Source organism: Heloderma suspectum, chromosome 14 (genome assembly GCF_057233095.1).
Source record: "Heloderma suspectum isolate Gila_16-S chromosome 14, 16-S_ref, whole genome shotgun sequence".
Classification (NCBI taxonomy): domain Eukaryota; kingdom Metazoa; phylum Chordata; class Lepidosauria; order Squamata; family Helodermatidae; genus Heloderma; species Heloderma suspectum.
In genome coordinates this window covers 7575552-7593950 of record NC_139471.1, presented here as the reverse complement: position 1 = coordinate 7593950, position 18399 = coordinate 7575552, and the positions used below count along the sequence as shown (strand labels likewise).

Below are 18399 nucleotides of genomic sequence, written 5' to 3'. Positions count from 1 at the left end.
CATTTAGTTTTCATGGCAAGAATACTGGGGTGGGTTGCCGTTTCCTTCCCCAGGGATCGTATTTAGTCTGACCTCTCCGCCATGACCTTCCCCTCTTGGGTGTCCCTTCATGGTTTAGCTCATGATGTCATTGAGGTGCTCAAGCTCCAGCACCACGACAAGGAAACGATCTCCTTTGCTGAAGCCCCAAATGGTAGACTGGGGCATTAGAGCGGGGCCAGCAAAAATATAAATGAGGAATTGGCTAGACATTGTGTAAAAAACCCTGGGCAGTGTCTTCCCTCCCTTCCCCGCATACTGCTCTTTGTGATTGTGGAAACCCAGTCATCACATGCAATTGCCCAGCCAGCAGTATGAGATGTAACACACAGGAAGCAACCTGTGTCCCTTGGTATGGTGCACCCATCCTATCTTAAAACATCACCCTGCACCACCATCTACTGGAGAATGATGGTAAGAACATAAGAGAAGCCCTCCTGGGATGCGCCAAAGTCACATCTATGATGCCTCCAGTCTAGACAAGGCTTTTACTGCACAATCGCCCTCCCCTATACGTGAAATTTTGCACTGGGTCCAGATGACAACATCTTAAATTTGTAACCCATCCATGTTTTCCCACTGCTTCTACCATCTTTTTTCTTACCAGGAAAAAATCCATTAAAGAGGAAAAGACGGAATAGCTGCGCAATGCCTTTTGATTTGTAGCACTAGGAGGTGGTATGCTGGAGAAATTTGAGACGGACTAAAATGGACTTGAGCACACTCCAGGAGAGAGTGCAGGACAGGAAGGCCTGGCGTGCTATGGTCCATGGGGTCACGAAGAGTCAGACATGACTGAATGACTGAACAACAAAATGAGTTCAGCTCTCTAAGAATCCGACCTGTGGAATCCGCTGTGGACTGGCTTCCTTGGGCCACGCGGAGTCCATGGATTTTCTGATCTTTTTTTTTTTTTTACTTTCCCAAAATTTATGCAAATGTATTCGTAGGAAAATACACGGGTTTCTGCCCATACGCCATCCTGGAAAATATACGCAGGGAAAAGTTGACTGGAATGGGGGATAATATGCTAAATGTTAGGTACTAATGCAAATTACGTAAATCGTTGCGAACCCTCTTACGGAATTCTTAGCGTATTTTCCCGGATAATGGGGAAAAAACTCGAATCTGTCTGTGAACGGATGCCGGAATGAACGACATCACACTATCCATGAAACACAAATGGGACAGTTTTCACAAAATCTGAACATCCTTAGCTAGGAGTACCATTAAGTTTTCCCAGAGTGGCCTAACAGTTGTGCCTGGGAAGGAATGTCTCCTGAGGTGCACTCCCGGCAACTGGCATTCAATGATACACTGCTTCGCTGAGTCTTCTATTCTTTGAGTGGAAGGTGGCCTTTGTATGCTGAACTTAAGAGTACATGTTCTTGCCCTCAGATACTGGGTGAAATCGAAACAGATGATAGGGTCTAATTTGGAATTATCTGCTTTCAGGGAGATGTTGGACTTTAATAACAGAGTGTTTTTATCCTGGAATCAGGAAATGTTACAAATTATTGAGACACGTGGACTTTCTTTGGGCATCTTGAACTCTTGAAATTTTGAAACAGCGTCATGTTATCCGAAATCTTATATGTTAAAACAGGATTATTGAGCTGATCGTGTCTCAGCTTGTCTGTCAAAATGTGCTCTTTGGTATGCCAAATTACCCATTCAAACTCCTTACCCACACTACATAGCCAGTATTGTTGTTTTTCAGTCGTTCAGTCGTGTCCGACTCTTCGTGACCCCATGGACCATAGCATGCCAGGCCTTCCTGTCCTGCGCTGTCTCCCGGAGTGTGCTCAAGTCCATATTCATTCCATCAGTGATGCTATCTGGCCATCTCATCCTCTGCCGTCCCCTTCTCCTTTAGCCAGTATTACAAATTCCAAAAAAGCCTTTTCATCTTTTCAGTCTATGAACTCCGCTATAATTGCAGGTCATTATTGTCAGATTCTTTATAAAGAAAGAATCTGTCCATGTGGGGCAATGTGCCTGAAGACTCCCTCATTATCTACTTGTTTGCCCAATTTATGAGGATTTAAGAACAGACTTGCTTAGTGGCATAGACCTGCCACCAGGCAGATCTGTTGGGCATTTGATTGTTTTTTTTATTGGGGGGCAGGTCCCCTTATGTTTCTGAAAAGGAAAGCCTGCTTTGGTTTTAGAGCAGCAGTTTTAAGGGGAAAACTTTGTGATTAGTCAAACTGCCTTGATGAGCAATCTTTTATTTCTTAGAATGCTAGGTTTTATTATTATTGTAACTGACCAATGTATTCTACTTTGTTTTTCATCTTTGACCTGTTTTTCTAATGGCTTCTGCTATAAAAATAAACTGTATATTTGATTTGATATGTTGCCTCTGATCCTGGAAAATACCCATCATGACTAATACCTGTAACCTGGCAGCTTTAAAATAAGTCATTTATTAGTCATTAAATTAAATATATAAACCACAAAACAAATACATTCTAATTATAACATGTATAATGGGATGGTTGTTCTTCTATAAAACTTAGCAGATACTTTACAGTCCAGAACAAAACCTGCTTGCCTACTATGAGACCAAACCATTATAAGCAGAAATGCCTCCACTCAGCAGTCTGCATGCAGATGGACCCAGGTTGAATCCAGGTAGGGCTGTAAAAGACCCCAGTTCTGAAACCCTGGAGAACTGGTCCTGCCAACTAGGGGCATTTCTACACCAGCCTAAAACCCTGCATTTAAAACGTGGCTTTCTGCTTCCATTTTAAATGCAAGATCACAATGACTCCGCTTCTTTTCCCCCTCCCCTTTCCCCCTCCTTCTCCCCATATCTGAGTCTTCTATATCTTTCATGGATCTCGCTCCTCTTCTTGACGCTTTTCCTCTTTTCGCGGAGGAAACTCAAGCGGAACACAAGGGGGTAATTCGATAGCTCGTTATCTGCGATCTATTTAAAAACGGAACAAAGGGCATTTAGTGCAGGAGACACCCTGGAGGTTCACGGTGTCATGTAAAGAGCCCGCAAACTTCCGTGAAGGAGCAATCTCAATCACAGGGTAAAAGCTCCGTGTGAAGAAAGCCTAGTGCAAACAATACGGAGCTAGATGGATCTGAGGTCGTCATCTGCATAAGGCAATTTCCCGAGTACAGTAAAAACAACGAACATGGTTGAAGCGATGCTACATGATTTTGCTATTTTAAAAGAAAACACTACCACACCTTTTCATTTTATGTTTTAAAAGAAAAATGGCTCAAAGCGAGGGGCCAAGGCTGAGGAGCACAGCACGCGCTGATGGACCCACATTCCGTCCTGGAGATCTCCAGCTCAAAAGGGTCCGGGGAAATGTCTTCCTCTGCCCAAGACCCCGGAACGCCACTGCTGGTCAGAGTCAGTACATAATACTGGGCTGGTTGGCAGGGCTGGCCCAAGACATATTGCTGCCTGTGGCACAGGGAATAGCACTCCCCACCCTCCGGAAGTCTCTCCCGTTGAGCAAGCACTCCCCCGTCCCCATGTGGGAGGCAGGGTTGGTGTCACCACAGCCAAAAGGCCTGGCTGCTTATGGTTATAGCTCTGGTTCTGAGCAGCACATGGACGTGCCCGAGGCCCAGTGGTTCCGGTACAATCAAAATGGAGGGGGCCCACCCTCACCCTTCTGAGAGACTAGCGAAGCTGCCCAGAAACCGAGGCACATTTTGGAAAGGGAACCAACAGCTTGAGGGCCGTGGCTTAAAACAATCCATGTGCAGGGCTCTCCCGCCAGGCTCAAGGGTTTCCCAGCCCTTCCACTGGGTTTTTAAGAATACGTCTTTATAGGGGACGGCTGGTGTGCAGTTCCCCAACCAGACTGGCCCTGCATCCCTTTCTTTCCCTAAAATTGGCCCCACTGGCCATGCGCCTGCGGAGACCTTAGCCCTATGCAGGCAGGGCTGGGCTGGGCTGAGCTGGGCTGCCTCGCGCCGCGATCCATCCCACCCCCGGCGCCCTCCACGCCTACTGACGTGAGAGGAAGCCCCGTTGAACCCCATAGGGCTTCCGAGCAGGCCGTGAGAACTTCGCGCGGGGCAGCGGGGACGGGCCCAGGCGCTGCCCGCCGGCGGGGCGGGCAAGCGCTGGAGCCGTCGAGCGTTGGTGGCGCAACCGCCGCCGGAGTGGGCTGCAGTTGTGCCGCCGCCGCGGGCTGCGTAGCGGGCTTGGGTCGGTTGGTGCCGGAGCAGCCGCCAAACTGGGCAACTCAGTCGGCGTTATGGCGGACGTGGAGAAAAGCGTCCGCGGAAAGCTGGACACCGGCAGGCTGGAGGGTGAGAGGCGCAGCTGTTGGGGCTTCTCCGTCCGTCGGGGACCGGGACCGATCCGCGGGCGGGCGCAATCCACGTCCCCTTCATCTCGGGGTAGCTCTGCTTAGAATCTCCCCCTTCCCTTCTTCAGGCAGGGCTGAACTTGCTGATGAGCATCGTGCCTCTGAGCGAGTGCAGAGTCCTTTCTTCTCGCGTGCTACTTCTGCATTGCAACTAGAAAGGACTTCGCTTCTGGAGGGTCTTTATTCTGAACTGGGCTCTTTGGCTGTCCTCTCCTCCCAGCCTCGGAGTTAATCTGAGCCCCTGTGTGAGCCCCAGAACCTATATTCTCGGGAGCCTGGAATTAATTAATTAATCAATTAATTAATTGCGTTTTTATCCTGCCCAATAGCTGAAGCTCTCTAGTTATAAACCCACTGTACCTCTGAGCATGCGCAGAGTGTGTCTGTCTCAGCACTGCACCTCGAAGGGAGTGCTTAATTTTTTTTTTATTTTTCTGATTTTTGCAGTAGGGTTTGAAGTGTGTGTTTGTCTGTCTCTCTTGTCTATCTGCTTGGGGGGAAACTCAATCTGAGCTATGGCTGAGGTTTGGAACCTGCTCTCTAGGGAACAATATGTGTGTCTCTGAGAATGTGCAAAGTGTTTCTGCCTCATCACTGAACACCTTCAACCATCAGGAAGGAATTCCTCTGCTTTCCTCTAGTGGGGGATGGATGGTGGTGGTGTGGTGAAGAGGCTCGTGGCCCTCTCTCGGTGGGAGGGCTCAGGGTGGAGATGTGTGTCTTCAGAATGGGACGGCAGTTTGTCTCACTTGTTTGAAACTGTTAGGCCTATAACAAAAAAGGAGCGGGGGGTGGGTCTATGGGCTTTGGGTGTCAGCTGTTTTTAGTGACTCGAATACAGACCCGGAACGTATCTCATTTTTGCATTTGAGGGGATTTTTTTTTTGCTCTACTACGTTATTGACTAGAAGGTTCATTTTAAATTATGAATACTCCCATTTTAGTCAGAATTCCTGGGCTGTGTTTCAAAAGAGAGGTGTGTGTGTGTGTGTGTGTATGAACATGCACGCACACGCACACTCCATACTCTGTGATCTGGCTTTGCAGACCTCTTGGCTGTCTGTGCCTTCTCCCTTTGCAACTGAGCTGTGCAGTGAAAAGAATGTGTGTGAATAATTATAGAAGCAAAGCTCAGCACCCCATATATTTAAAGAAACTGTGTCACCAAAAAGTAATCGCCTGGAGGAATTTTAGCAGCAGGTGCCAAGATGCATGCTAACTTTCAGCTGAGCGATATTTATTTGCAGGGTGAAGCAGCTACAGCTTCCTTTAAGACTTCAGGAACTTATGGCTGTTTTGCCATGCAAATAAATGATACATTTTAAGTTTTATAAAGTGTAAGTCTCCTTGCCTTTTCCGTCAAATAAAACTTGCAAAGTTTGTAGTGATGTGCAGCTTTGAGAACAAATAATGGCTGTTTTAAAATCTGAATGTGGATCCCCAAGACCCCGTGTGTCACACCAAGAAACAAGTGGATATGGGACGGCAAAAGCTCTCCTGTGTGGGGAAGGAAAGTTGGGAAGTATTGTCCTAACAGAGACCCCCTTGTCAAAGCCTTTGCATTTATTATTAATCTCTGGCTGCGCTGAAAATGTGGTGTGTGCATCTATATTTAATACTGAATTGTGGCATTCGTAAGTGGACGCTTGGTCATGCTTGGGGGGCTTTTTAATGGTCAAGGCCAGCACTTTGAACTGGGCCTAGAAACCAGTGCATTTGGTGTAGCACAGGCATGATACGGTTGTAAGGCCCAGTCCCGATTAGCGAACTAGCAGCCGCATTCTGCGCCAACTGTAGTTTCGAAACAGTCTTCAAAAGTGGCCTCATGTAGTCTCACCTGGAGGTTACTGGATACCTGACGCCAGGCCTTTTCTGTTACTAGCAGAATGCACGGAATTTCCAGGTACAACATGTGGTGTATATATGGCTTTCAAGTGAGATTAGATGAATTTTTGGAGGAGAACAGGTCTATTGTCAGTGGCCATTAACCGTGATAGTGAAATGGAACTCATGTTCAGAGGCAGTGTTTGTTATCTGAATACCAGATGTTGAGGACATAAAATGGAGATGCCTTCATGCCATGCTATGGAGATCACAGAATTCAAGATTTGTTTTGTTTGTTTTCTGGGTGCAGAAATTTTTGGTGTTATTTTTTAACCACATAGAAGTAGGGATATCCGGATTTGGTGCAATCCATCCCGTGTGTGTTTTGTGGATCTTGCGGTGTTGTTCATTCCGGCGTCTGTTCACAGACGGATTCAAATCCCCCCCCAGCGTTATGTGGAAAAATAAGCAAATAATTCCCTAAGCGGGTTTGCACCATTTTAAGTAATCTACGTTAGTACGTAACATTTAGTGTATTTTCCCCTATTCCATTCAACGTTTTCCTGCATATATTTTCCAGGATGGTGTATGTCTCAGCAGAAACCTGCTATTTTCCTACAAATAAATTTGCGTAAATTTCACGACAGTAAAAAAAAAAGATCTGAAAGTCCACGGACTCTGCGTGGCCTGAGGAGCCTGGTCTGCAGTGGATTCTGCAGATCAGATTCTTAGAGATCTGAACTTGTTTTAGTCCATCTCAGACTTCTCCAGCATCTCTAGGTAGAAGTAATAGAACTGTGTTTAACTGCAGACTGTATCTGCCTTTTCTTTATTTCCTCCAGGGAGCTCACCCCATGGTTTCAGGGTATGTGAATGGATCTTAATCGTCCTTTCGTTCATCGTGGTCCTTTTAACGTTTCCCTTATCCATATGGGTGTGCTTAGAGGTAACAAAGTTCCTTGGAAAGCTTTTATGCTGCATTATATGTTATGTGTTATAGCTGTGCTGGTTGTATTTGAATGTTTCCATCATTACGGAAAGCTTCCCAGAGTACGGTCGTTGGGAAGCCTATCGATACCGTAAGCAAATAAATAAAATTCATGGTGTGCGATTCCTCCCCTAATCTAAAAGGGGGAATGGCAGCATTACTCATGCAAACTGCATGAGAACATGGTGTTGAGAACCCATGTTTGGGGCATTTTAAAAAATAATAATCTCAAGGTGGCAGGAACGTGGGTTGGATTTTTCCTGTGATGTTCTGAAAAGGTCACCATTTGGAAGAAAGGAGTCACCGTTATTAATTCTTCCTTACGCTTTATAAAACTCGTGACTTTCTGGAACATCTGTATTCTCTCCTGTATGTGGCAAATTTGGATGTTGCAAAAAGAGGACAAAATAGACATACACACATACACCAGGAAACAATCTGTGACTTTTTTTCCATTGCAGGTTGTCATGGAATATGAGCGAGCCGTCATCTTTAGGCTGGGACATATCCGAAAAGGAGAGGCAAAAGCGCCAGGTGAATATCTTACATTGTGGTCCAGCTGACGAATAACTTGGTGATTCCCTCTCATTTGTTGGCTGCAAGCGTCCTGCTCTTCTCCCCTTCCCACTAGACTGGTTGTGATCCCAAGGACCACATCATTCAAATTTCATGGGTCCAAAGAGGCTTTAGGCGCATAATTCTTGGGGAGGAGCTATTTGCGTGGTACCAAACACAGGACTGACACTTGACCCGTCACCCTTTGAAAATGAGAGGAGCTCCAAAGCCTGCCATGACATGGCATGGAGGTGTGCGTGTGTGCTGTTCAAATAAATGAGTCAGTGACTGGGTTCGGGCAGTCAGCAGAGGAAAAGAAGTCACCGTGACTTCTTTTCCCCGCCCCGAATGTGCCATGGGTTGCTGTGTCATCCGACCCTGGCAAGGTGCCCCAGCTGCTGACCCTGTGGAGGGGTGACTTCCAAATGTAATCCCTGCAACAAGCCATGGTTTGCAGGGTGGCTCGGAAGATTCGGACGAATCGCGCGGCGGCGAGGGTAATTAGGGAAACAGTGGGCCTGCAAGTGGCACACGTGGGGTGGGGAAAAGAAGCCACGGTGGCTTCTATTCCCCGCTGATCGTCCGAACCTGGCCAGTGCCTCTGTTGTATGTCCTTGGGTGTGCCTGAAGCAGTGCTTGAACTATGGAGAAAAAGTGTGTGTGTGTGTGGTGGGTTAATGAAACTAACAAGTCCCCAGTCTCTCTTCCAGTTTTAACCAAACCATACCCTCCCCGCCTTCTAAAAACATTGCTACAACGTTCTAAAAAAAACACATGTGTCCCCATCTCCCTCCCTTTCTTGGGTTCCACATTTCTCTCTTCTGCGTATGCATGGCAGTTCTACGGCCGCTGTACTGAATGGCCCTAATATCTTTTTCCGCAGGTGTGTACTTTGTCTTGCCCTGCGTAGACCATGTTATCACAGTGGACATGAGGACCATATCATTTGATATTCCACCGCAAGAAGTACGCATTCGCTTTACCTGTTTCCTTTCTTGTGAACGCCACACATAAGCGGGCAAGGATCCTAAAGTTGGGCTTCTAGGCCATCTAGTGTCCAACCCGCCGCTTGGTGTGGGTAATCCAGACCTAGAGCATCCCCAACAGAGGGGTGCCTGCCTCTGCCTGAAGACCTTCAGCAAGGGAGAGCCTAGACCGGGGTTCCCCAACTGTTTTTGGACCTGTGCGCACATTTAGGAATTTGAGTGCTGTGGGCACCACCAGAAAATGGCTCCCATAGAGGATGTGCCTGGTCACATAATGGCTGCCGTTGGGGCCTGGCTAGTCAAAACTGAGCTAAAGAGGGGCAGGGGAGAGAAATAGTGAGGCTGGGAAGGAGGGGGAAATGGCAAGGCAGTGGGGTAGAGGGGAGAGAAAGAGCAAGGTTAGAAGCTGGGGGGGGGGACAGTAAGCTAAAGAGGAGGAGAGAATAGTGACACCGGAGGCTGGGAGGGAGGGGGAAACAGCAAGGCAAAGGGGGAGAGGGGAGAGAAAGAGCAAGGCTGGAAATTAGGAGGGGGGAAGAGTAAGCTAAGAGGAGGGGGAATAATGAGGCTAGAGGCTGGGAGGGAGGGGGAAACAGTAATGCAAAGGGGGAGAGGGGAGAGAAAGAACAAGGCTAGAGGCTGGGAGGGAGAGAGGGGGAAATAGCAAGGCAATGGGGCAAAGGGGAGAGAAAGAGCAAGACTAGAAGCTAGGAGGGGGAAAACAATAAGCTAAAGAGGAGGGGGAATAGTGAGGCTAGAGGATGGGTGGGAGGGGGGAGGGGGGAGAGGGGAAAGAAAAGCAAGGCTAGAGGCTGGGAGGGAGAGGGGGGAAATAGCAAGGCAATGGGGCAAAGGGGAGAGAAAGAGCAAGACTAGAAGCTTGGAGGGGGAAAACAATAAGCTAAAGAGGAGGGGGAATAGTGAGGCTAGAGGATGGGGGGGAGGGGGGAGAGGGGAAAGAAAAGCAAGGCTAGAGGCTGGGAGGGAGAGGGGGAGAAATAGCAAGGCAATGGGGCAGAGGGGAGAGAAAGAGCAAGACTAGAAGCTAGGAGGGGGAAAACAATAAGCTAAAGAGGAGCGGGAATAGTGAGGCTAGAGGATGGGAGGGAGGGAGGGGGTACAGGGGAGAGAAAGAGCAAGGCTAGAAAGGAGAGAGAAAGAAGATTGCCCTCACATTTTCCAAGATTTTTCTTCATACAATTTTTGTGAAGGGAGCAGGGAGGGGAGAGCTTTGTGGGCGCCACTGGAGGTCCTGGGGGCACCATAGTGCCCACAGGTGCTGCGTTGGGGACCCCTGGCCTATACTGTCCTCCTTCCTCCTCCTGCATAGCTTTCCAATATTTATTTATTTATTTGAAGGGTTTGTATGCCACTCCTCAGTCAAAAAGGCACAACATAAGCAGCATACATGCAAACAAGTAAACAAGACAATCGTTGCCCGCAGGCTTACAAATCTTGCAGTGGGCTCCTGCAGACACGAACAGTCACAGAACTAGCTTATTAACTGGCTGGAAATCGAAGAACCATTTGGCATAATGTATTTGCCTCTGCAAACAGTACCTAACGCGCCGTTACCAGGCGAATCCCGGTCCCTAATTTCTGTAATTCTGAAAGGTCTCTTGGGTACTACAAAAGTTCCCTTGCTTCAAGTCTGTGGATCTCAATAGTTATGAGGGCTACTGAAGACTGGCAAGCAGACAGAAGTGCAGGTTTCAGCTGGCGTCCACATTGGTCAGAGTGCAGGCAGAAAAAGAGCATGGTGCCCTTCCGAAGAGTTCAGTACAGAGTCTCCTAAATGCACTGGACTCCCTGTGCGAAACACTGACATCTGCAATAATTCCGGCAGATGGAAAAAAACAAACTAATCCCCCTTCCCCCAACCTGTCTGCACCACCAGTAGCATCACAATCCAAACCTGAGAAGTGTGGCACAATCAAGGAAAGGAGCAAATGCACAGAAAGACAGCCATAATATTTCTGTTTGAAAATGAATTACTCAAGGATTGTCTAACTAGCAGATAGCCTGCTTGCTAACTGTTACTAGTGACATGCTCTTAGCATCTGCTATTATTTCTGTTATTTACAACATTTGTATACCATTCCACATCTAAACAGACTCCGGAGCAGTGAACAACAAGACATAAAATGAACAAAAGATAAAAAGAATGAAATATGATTATTCTTTAAAAAACAGAGTGCCAGTAAAACTGAGGCTGGTCAACCAAGGAAGGCTTCCTGGAAAAGAGCTGTTTTCAGGAGGCGCTGAAAACAACCCAGTGTTGGTGCCTGCCTGACCTCCAGAGGCAGGGAGTTCCATAGGAAGGGGGCCACCACACTGAAGGCTCTTCTCCAGGTGGACTCCAGTTGGGCCATACGTCCATGTGGAACTGCTAGGGACATGCCCTCTGATAACTTCATTGATCGGGCAGGTTGGTAAGGGAGAGGTGCTCAGGTATCCTGGTCCCAAGTTGATTAGGGCTTTGTACACTAGTACTATTAGTGACATGCTTTGACTCAATCACTTACTTTCTAATTCATGTGCTGAATTCCTTTTTCTCCCTATTTCTACTTCCACCCTAGATTCTTACCAAAGATTCCGTGACCGTTATTGTGGATGGTGTGGTTTATTACCGAGTTCAGAACGCCATCCTTTCCGTAACAAACATCGCCTACTCAGACCTGTCCACACGGCTCCTGGCTCAGACCACCCTGAGGAACGTTCTGGGGACGAAGAACCTCTGTCAAATCCTCTCCGACAGGGAAGAAATTGCACGCAGCATGCAGGTATGGCTGAGCAATGTCGGAGCTACATCTCCAAACCAGGGGTGCTTCTAGACGGAGGGCTTCGAGCACTACCAGTTAGAAGGCATTGTGCAGCTATTCCATCTACATATTTATTTACTTATTACATTTCTGTGCCACCATTTCTGTACCACCACCCCTAAGCCCTCTGGGCAGTTCGCAAAAATTAAAACCTCAAAGTACAGTGTAAAACAATATAGAAGCTTACCATTACAATATAAAAGTTTGTTTATTCGGTCAGTCGCTTCCGACTCTTCGTGACTTCACGGACCAGCCCACGCCAGAGCTTCCTGTCGGCCGTCGCCATCCCCAGCTCCCCCAAGGTCGAGTCCGTCACCTCCAGAGTATCATCCATCCATCTTGCCCTTGGTTGGCCCCTCTTCCTTTTGCCTTCCATATAAAAGTACAACCAGAATAAAACCCAGCAGCGATGCAGAGATTTAAAATACAGATTTAAAACACCAGAGATTAGAATGCTAAAATTCTGGGAAAATAAAAAGGTCTTCACTTGGCACCAAAAGCAGTACAACATGGGCACCAGGCGAACCTCTTTAGGGAGCTCATTCCACAGCCGGGGTGCCACAACAGAAAAGGCCCTCTTCCTGTTAGCCACCCACCTCACTTCCTTTGGCAGGGGCTCCTGTAGAAGGACTCCCGAAGATGATCTAAGGGTCCTTAATGGATTTTCTGCAGTAAGAAAAAGGCTGGAAGAAGTGGTGGGAAAACACAGGAGGGTTTAGAAGGAGAAGAGCATCTGCCTACCCCCCCCCCGCCAACTTTGTGAAGGAGGCAAAGCGATGGTTTTTAAGTCCAGCTCTTAAAAAAAAGTGTTGTTACTTTTTAGATCTTTGCACTGCTGCTGTTTTTTAGTTTGGTTTTATTCTGTTGCTTTTTAAAAACAAAAATAAGGTTTTATGTTATGTTTTATTATGTTCTTTCATTTTATGGTTTTTATTTTATAGTTTTATGATGTGAACTGTCCAGAGAGCTTCAGCTGTTGGCTGGTACAGAAATGTAATAAATACATACAGCTATATTTATATCTAACTCTTTAAAACAATTGTATTCTGCCATACTCGCATCAAATAAGCTTAAAACAAGCTTACTCCTTTTTTACATCTTCACCAATAATCATTAGATAAAACAATACAATTTTTGTAGCTTATTATTTAATTATTATTTAAAATATTTCTTGGCCGCCTTTAAGGGCAGGAGCCCTCCCAAGGTGGCATATGACAAACTGTATAAAGGCTGTGGTATTATAAATATAGTGTTTTATGCAGTAATTCTTTAGCTGCTACATCCTTTGAATAACATGGCCTTTCTATATAATAATCCACTGATCCTATTGTATAAGAGGAATAAAGGAACTGGCCGAAGAACTCTCAGAACTGCTGTCTATTCTTTTTGAGAAATCATGGAGGATGGGTGAAGTGCCAGATGACTCGAGGAGGGCTAATGTTGTCCCTATCTTCAAAAAGGGTAAAAAGGAGGAACCTGGGAACTACAGACCAGTCAGTCTGACATCAATCCCTGGGAAAATTCTGGAGCAGATGATAAAGCAATCCATCTGTGAGCACCTTGAAAACAATGCAGTGATTACTCGAAGCCAACATGGATTTGTCAAAAACAAGTCCTGCCAGACGAATCTGATTTTTTGATCAAGTAACCTCCCTTGTGGTCCGTGTGAATGCTGTAGATATAATATACCTCGACTTCAGCGAAGCTTTCGACAAAGTGCCCCATGATATCCTGATGAGCAAACTAGCTCAAAGTGGGCTAGATGAAACAACGATCCGGTGGATCCACAGTTGGCTACAGAATTGGACTCAAAGAGTGTTTATCAATGGGACCTTCTTACACTGGGGAGAGGTAATGAGTGGGGTAACGTAGGGCTCAGTCCTGGGCCCAGTGCTCTTTAACATTTTTATTAATGACTTGGAGGAGGAGGTGCAGGGAATGCTGATCAGATTTGCAGATGACACAAAACTGGGCGGGATAGCTAATACTTTGGAAGACAGAAACAAAATTCAAAGTGATCTGGATAGACTGGAGCGCTGGGCAGAAAACAACAGAATGGCATTTAATAGGGACAAATGCCAAGTTCTGCACCTAGGAAAAAGAACCAAATGCACAGTTACAAGATGGGGGATATGTGACTCATCAACACTACAAGCGAGAAGGATCTTGGAATTGTTGTCGATCACAAGCTGAATATGAGCCAACAATGTGATATGGCTGCAAAAAAGGCAAATGCTCTTTTGGGCTGCATTAATAGAAGCATAACTTCCAAATCCCAGGAAGTACTAGTTCCCCTCTACTCAGCACTGGTTAGGCCTCATCTGGAGTACTGTGTCCAGTTCTGGGCACCACACTTTAAGAAGGATGCAGACAAACTGGAGAAGGTTCAGAGGAGGGCAATGAAGATGATCAGGGGACTGGAAACAAAGCCCTGTGAGGAGAGACTGAAAGAACTGGGCATGTTTAGCCTTGAGAAGAGAAGAGAAGACTGAGGGGAGATATGATAGCGCTCTTCAAGTACTTGAAAGGTTGTCACAGGGAGGAAGGCCAGGATCTCAGTCATCCCAGACTGCAGGACACGGAATAATGGGCTCAAGCTACAGGAAGCCAGATTCCGGCTGAACATCAGGAAAAACTTCCTGACTGTTAGAGCAATATGACAATGGAACCGATGACCTAGGGAGGTGGTGGGCTCTCCCACACTGGAGGCATTCAAGACGAGGCTGGACAGCCATCTGTCGGGGATGCTCTGACTTGGATTCCTGCGTTGAGCGGGGGGCTGGACTCGATGGCCTTGTGGGCCCCTTCCGGCCCTACTATTCTATGATTCTAAGAATCTGGAATATATTCTCAGACCTATTTTTAATTCCCCTTTCAAGATCTTGTATATCCTATTTTGTGATATGTTCTTACTATGTAATAATTATCCCAGGTTATTACATATCAAGAAACTTGGCTTTTTTAATTAGAAGAAAGCGAGTATCTAGTCCTTAAGGCTGAGAGGATAGGCTTGAAAGGGACTGGGCAATTCCTGGTGGCATCTCAGAAGTCTGTGAACAGCAAGGTTTATAGGGAAAAGGATGTATAAGCAAGACCTGGACCAGAAGCAGCACTAAAGATTTGGAGTGCTTCCCCAAATCTTTTTATTACACAATAGCCATGCTTCATTTAAACAGTTTTACATGGGCTCTGGACATCCTTGTCTTCCACTTTTAATCTGCCCATGTTTTCTCATTGCTTCTTTTGTCTCTTTTCCACAAAAAATACGTGGAGGAGGAAAAGATGGAATAGCTGCACAAAGTCTTTTGACTGGTATTGCCAGGATCCCCCTGTCTGGAAGCACCTCTGGTTTATCGGTTCCCTTGAGCCTCATTTAAACCTCCTAGCTCCTGCGACCTCTGTTCGATCAGTATGACTTTGTGCTTCAGACCCGGATGGGTGGTGACTACATTCCCGCGCTTTTTTTTTTTTTTTTAAACAGACCACACTAGATGTAGCCACAGATGACTGGGGAATCAAGGTGGAGCGTGTGGAGATCAAGGACGTGAAGCTTCCCATCCAGCTCCAGAGGGCCATGGCTGCCGAGGCAGAAGCCGCCCGCGAAGCGAGAGCCAAGGTACGTGTCTTTAACCCGGGGCCTGATCCACTCAGGGCCCTCACCAACCAGATTCGAGGATACCAACATGACGGACGTCCACTTGTGTGAAAGAATGATAGAGTTTATTGATGGAAAATGGATGCAGAGAATGAAAGCAAAAGAAAGCTTACACACGCCCCCGCAGCTCTCAGCGGCAGTACCTCCAGTTCCCAAAGGAGTGACGGGCGCTGTCCCAGGGCTGGATATCTGAGCAGGTGATACACCATATTTATTTATGTATCTGTTTCATTTTTATACCACCTAATAGCCGAAGTTCTCTGGGCAGTTCACAAAATTAAAGCCACAAAAATACAACAGAAAATACAATATAAAATATAATAGATTAAAACTACAGAATAAAAAGATAAGCAGAGTAAAACCTAGCAGCAGGGCAGATATTTAAAGTGCAACAGCAGATATAAGACAGCAGAGCAGAAAAAAAGCGGAATGCTAAAATGCCTGAGAAAATAAAAAACATCTTCACCTGGTGCTGGAAAGAGTACAATGCAAGCACCAGGCAAACCTTTCTAGGGAGTTCGTTCCACAACCTGGGTGCCACAGCAGAAAAGGCCTTTTTCCTGGTAGCCACCTGTCTTACCTCTTTTGGCAGGGGCTCGTGGAGAAGGACCCCTGAAGATGATCTAAGGGTCCCGGGCAGGTACGTATGAGAGGAGGCAATCCTTCAGATAACTTGGGCCCATATAGGGCTTTGAATGTTAACACCGGCCTTTTGAATCGGGCCCTTCCCCCTCTCAGACGAGAACAGGTAACAGGCCAACGTGCTCAGGATTTTATAGAGCTGATCTCACTGAGTTAGAAAACTGTCAGAAAGTACAGAAAGTACACTGCCCCTCTGCCTTTATCATGGCCCTTCTCTCTTGGCAGCAACGAAAGTTTCTCACAGCATGGAAAGAAGCATCAGCTAGGAAAGTACAGACAATAACAGCCCCTGTGAATTTTCTAACTTCTTAGTATCAAGAAGTGCTGATCTTCACTGTTTCTGAATACAGCTATGAGAACCAACTCTAAAATCATAAAAATTGCCAACTACTGCATATGACTCTGTGTAAATTCACACCAGACTCCACGGCATTCCTCCAAAACCAAATCCAATACTGTAGGACATTCTGCACTTTGATTTTCGTTGGTGACCTGCCAGGGAGATTATCACTTAGAAAGTGGTGCAGTGGAAGTAGGAAGCAAAGACCGACATTAGCATTGTAGGGCTGTTGACCTGAGGTCTATGTCTTCACATAATCTCCCACCCACCCCCAAACACACACACACCTTGTAGGCTGAAATGTCTCCTAAATAGAGATGGGCAAGTTCCCCGTGCCTGGATTGGCTCAGAAAGGAGCAAATTTATTTTCTTAACTCTGCTTATTTTCAAGCCAATCTGATATTCACCCCAGCCTGAAACTATTAGATGCAGAGTGGGGGAAGTACAGGAGTGATTTAGGGCTTTTCTACCTGAGGCCTTTAACCCACCAAAGAATGCATAATAACAAAGAATCCAAAGCTTCTGCTTCTGGATTCTTTGCGAGATTAAGTTCAGCTCCTTTATACGGTTTTCTTCTAGGATTTTTCTTTCTCTGCCTTTCTATATGTTCCATTACACAACCACTAGGTGGCAATGTTGTCTATTAGAATTGCGCAAATATACTAGGGTTTCATGCAGCCGTTCACAGAAATATCACTTCCTACTATAATGGTTGCAAAGCATGAGAGAGGCCCTGGAGGGGGAGGATGTCATGTAAACAACCCACAAACCACCATGAGTGAGGAATTATGAGCGCGCTATAAATGCCTCATGTAGAAAGGCAGAATTGGTGGGGGAAAGGGTTAAAAAAAACCTGTGTCCACCCACCCCCTTGCCTCAGCAGCACAGCCCTGATCCAAATCTTCCATTCCCACACAGCTTTTAGGAAAATAAGACATTGGGAGAGAGGAAATCCAGTTGCACATCTCCTGGAGCACATATAGTCTGGCTCTGAAACTTTGGGGAGTCAAGACTAGTTAATACTGGCACAGATGGACCAAAGATGAGACTGTGTAAGGCAACTTCATGTGTATTCAAATGTTTTTCTGGAACCCGTGGTTCCCTTTCTTCCAGGTCATTGCAGCGGAGGGCGAAATGAACGCCTCCAGGGCCCTGAAGGAGGCTGCTATCGTTATCACAGAATCTCCGGCAGCCCTGCAGCTTCGCTACTTACAGACCCTGACCACCATTGCTGCTGAGAAGAACTCCACGATTGTCTTCCCGCTGCCCATAGACATGCTGCAAGGCATCGTGGGAATGAAGCACTAACTAATGAGGCGACATTGATGCAGAAGAGAGGCTCTGTTGTGGGAGGCCAGATTATGGGAAAGCGCAAGGCAGTGTCGGAGAGAGGAGCGGTTTATTTCTGTGTAGCATCCACATGTGTGTCTGGTGAACTCAGCAACTCAGATCCCTTTTGCTGGTCTGAACAAATTTTTCTTGTGATTTGGGCTGCTTCTTCAGAAACATTATTTCTTCCTCTCCTCCCCTGCTCCCCGCCCCTCTTTTTAATAGGTTGATTTGGAGTACCTGTGTCTCCCAGAAAGGGCTTATTTCACAGCAATTTCTGCATAGGAATGAAGCCCTAACTGAGGGCGTTGATGCAAAAGGAAGGGCTGTTGAACGGGAGCCCAGATAATGTAAAAGCCCAAGGCAGGGCTGGACAAAGGGGAATTTATTTATTTAACCGTTTTTAGCAGTGGGTTTTGTTTTTTTACGTGTTGTTGTTTCGTTCCCTCTACACCCTTGCATAAATAAAGTTTAAATTTATTTTATTATTTATTATTAAATTTATTAATCGCCCATCTGGCTGGTCACCCAGCCACTCTGGGCGATGTACAGCGTATAATAAAACAGTTTAAAACAATAAAATTCTACAATAAAAACGTTTTCTAAAATACCCTAACCCACCCCAAATGCCTGCCTGAGCAACCATGTTTTTAATGCACGGCGGAAGCTCATTAAAGAGGGGGCATGGCGGAGTTCCGTAGGGAGGGAGTTCCACAGAGTGGGGGCCACCACAAAAAAGGCCCTCTCCCTCGTCCCCACCAGTCTAGCTGTCCTGGCTGATGGGACAGAGAGAAGGCCATCCGAGGCTGATCTTGTTAACCGGCCTGTCTGGTGTTGCTGGAGGCGCTCCTTAAGATAGGCTGGGCCGGA

General features: G+C 46.5%; 1 protein-coding gene across 1 annotated transcript; it reads left to right on the top strand.

The window, feature by feature from the left end:
- The first annotated feature begins 4023 nt into the window (after window positions 1-4023).
- On the top strand, window positions 4024-18153 carry LOC146335653 (stomatin-like). The gene is made up of 7 exons (XM_084821409.1): window positions 4024-4329; window positions 7055-7158; window positions 7662-7734; window positions 8639-8721; window positions 11321-11524; window positions 15045-15179; window positions 17314-18153. The coding sequence occupies exons 1-7, from the start codon at window positions 4275-4277 to the stop codon at window positions 17506-17508; spliced, it is 849 nt and encodes a 282-aa protein (XP_084677535.1). The 5' UTR covers window positions 4024-4274; the 3' UTR covers window positions 17509-18153.
- Window positions 18154-18399: the final 246 nt, after the last annotated feature.

What these genes read in the sequence shown, in the direction of transcription:
- LOC146335653 (XM_084821409.1), top strand. Translation starts at nt 4,275, where the DNA reads ATGGCGGACGTGGAGAAAAGCGTCCGCGGAAAGCTGGACACCGGCAGG. An exon ending in GGACACCGGCAGGCTGGAGG is followed by an intron (nt 4,330 to 7,054) that starts GTGAGAGGCGCA and finishes TATTTCCTCCAG; the next exon opens with GGAGCTCACCCCATGGTTTC. An exon ending in CCATATGGGTGTGCTTAGAG is followed by an intron (nt 7,159 to 7,661) that starts GTAACAAAGTTC and finishes TTTCCATTGCAG; the next exon opens with GTTGTCATGGAATATGAGCG.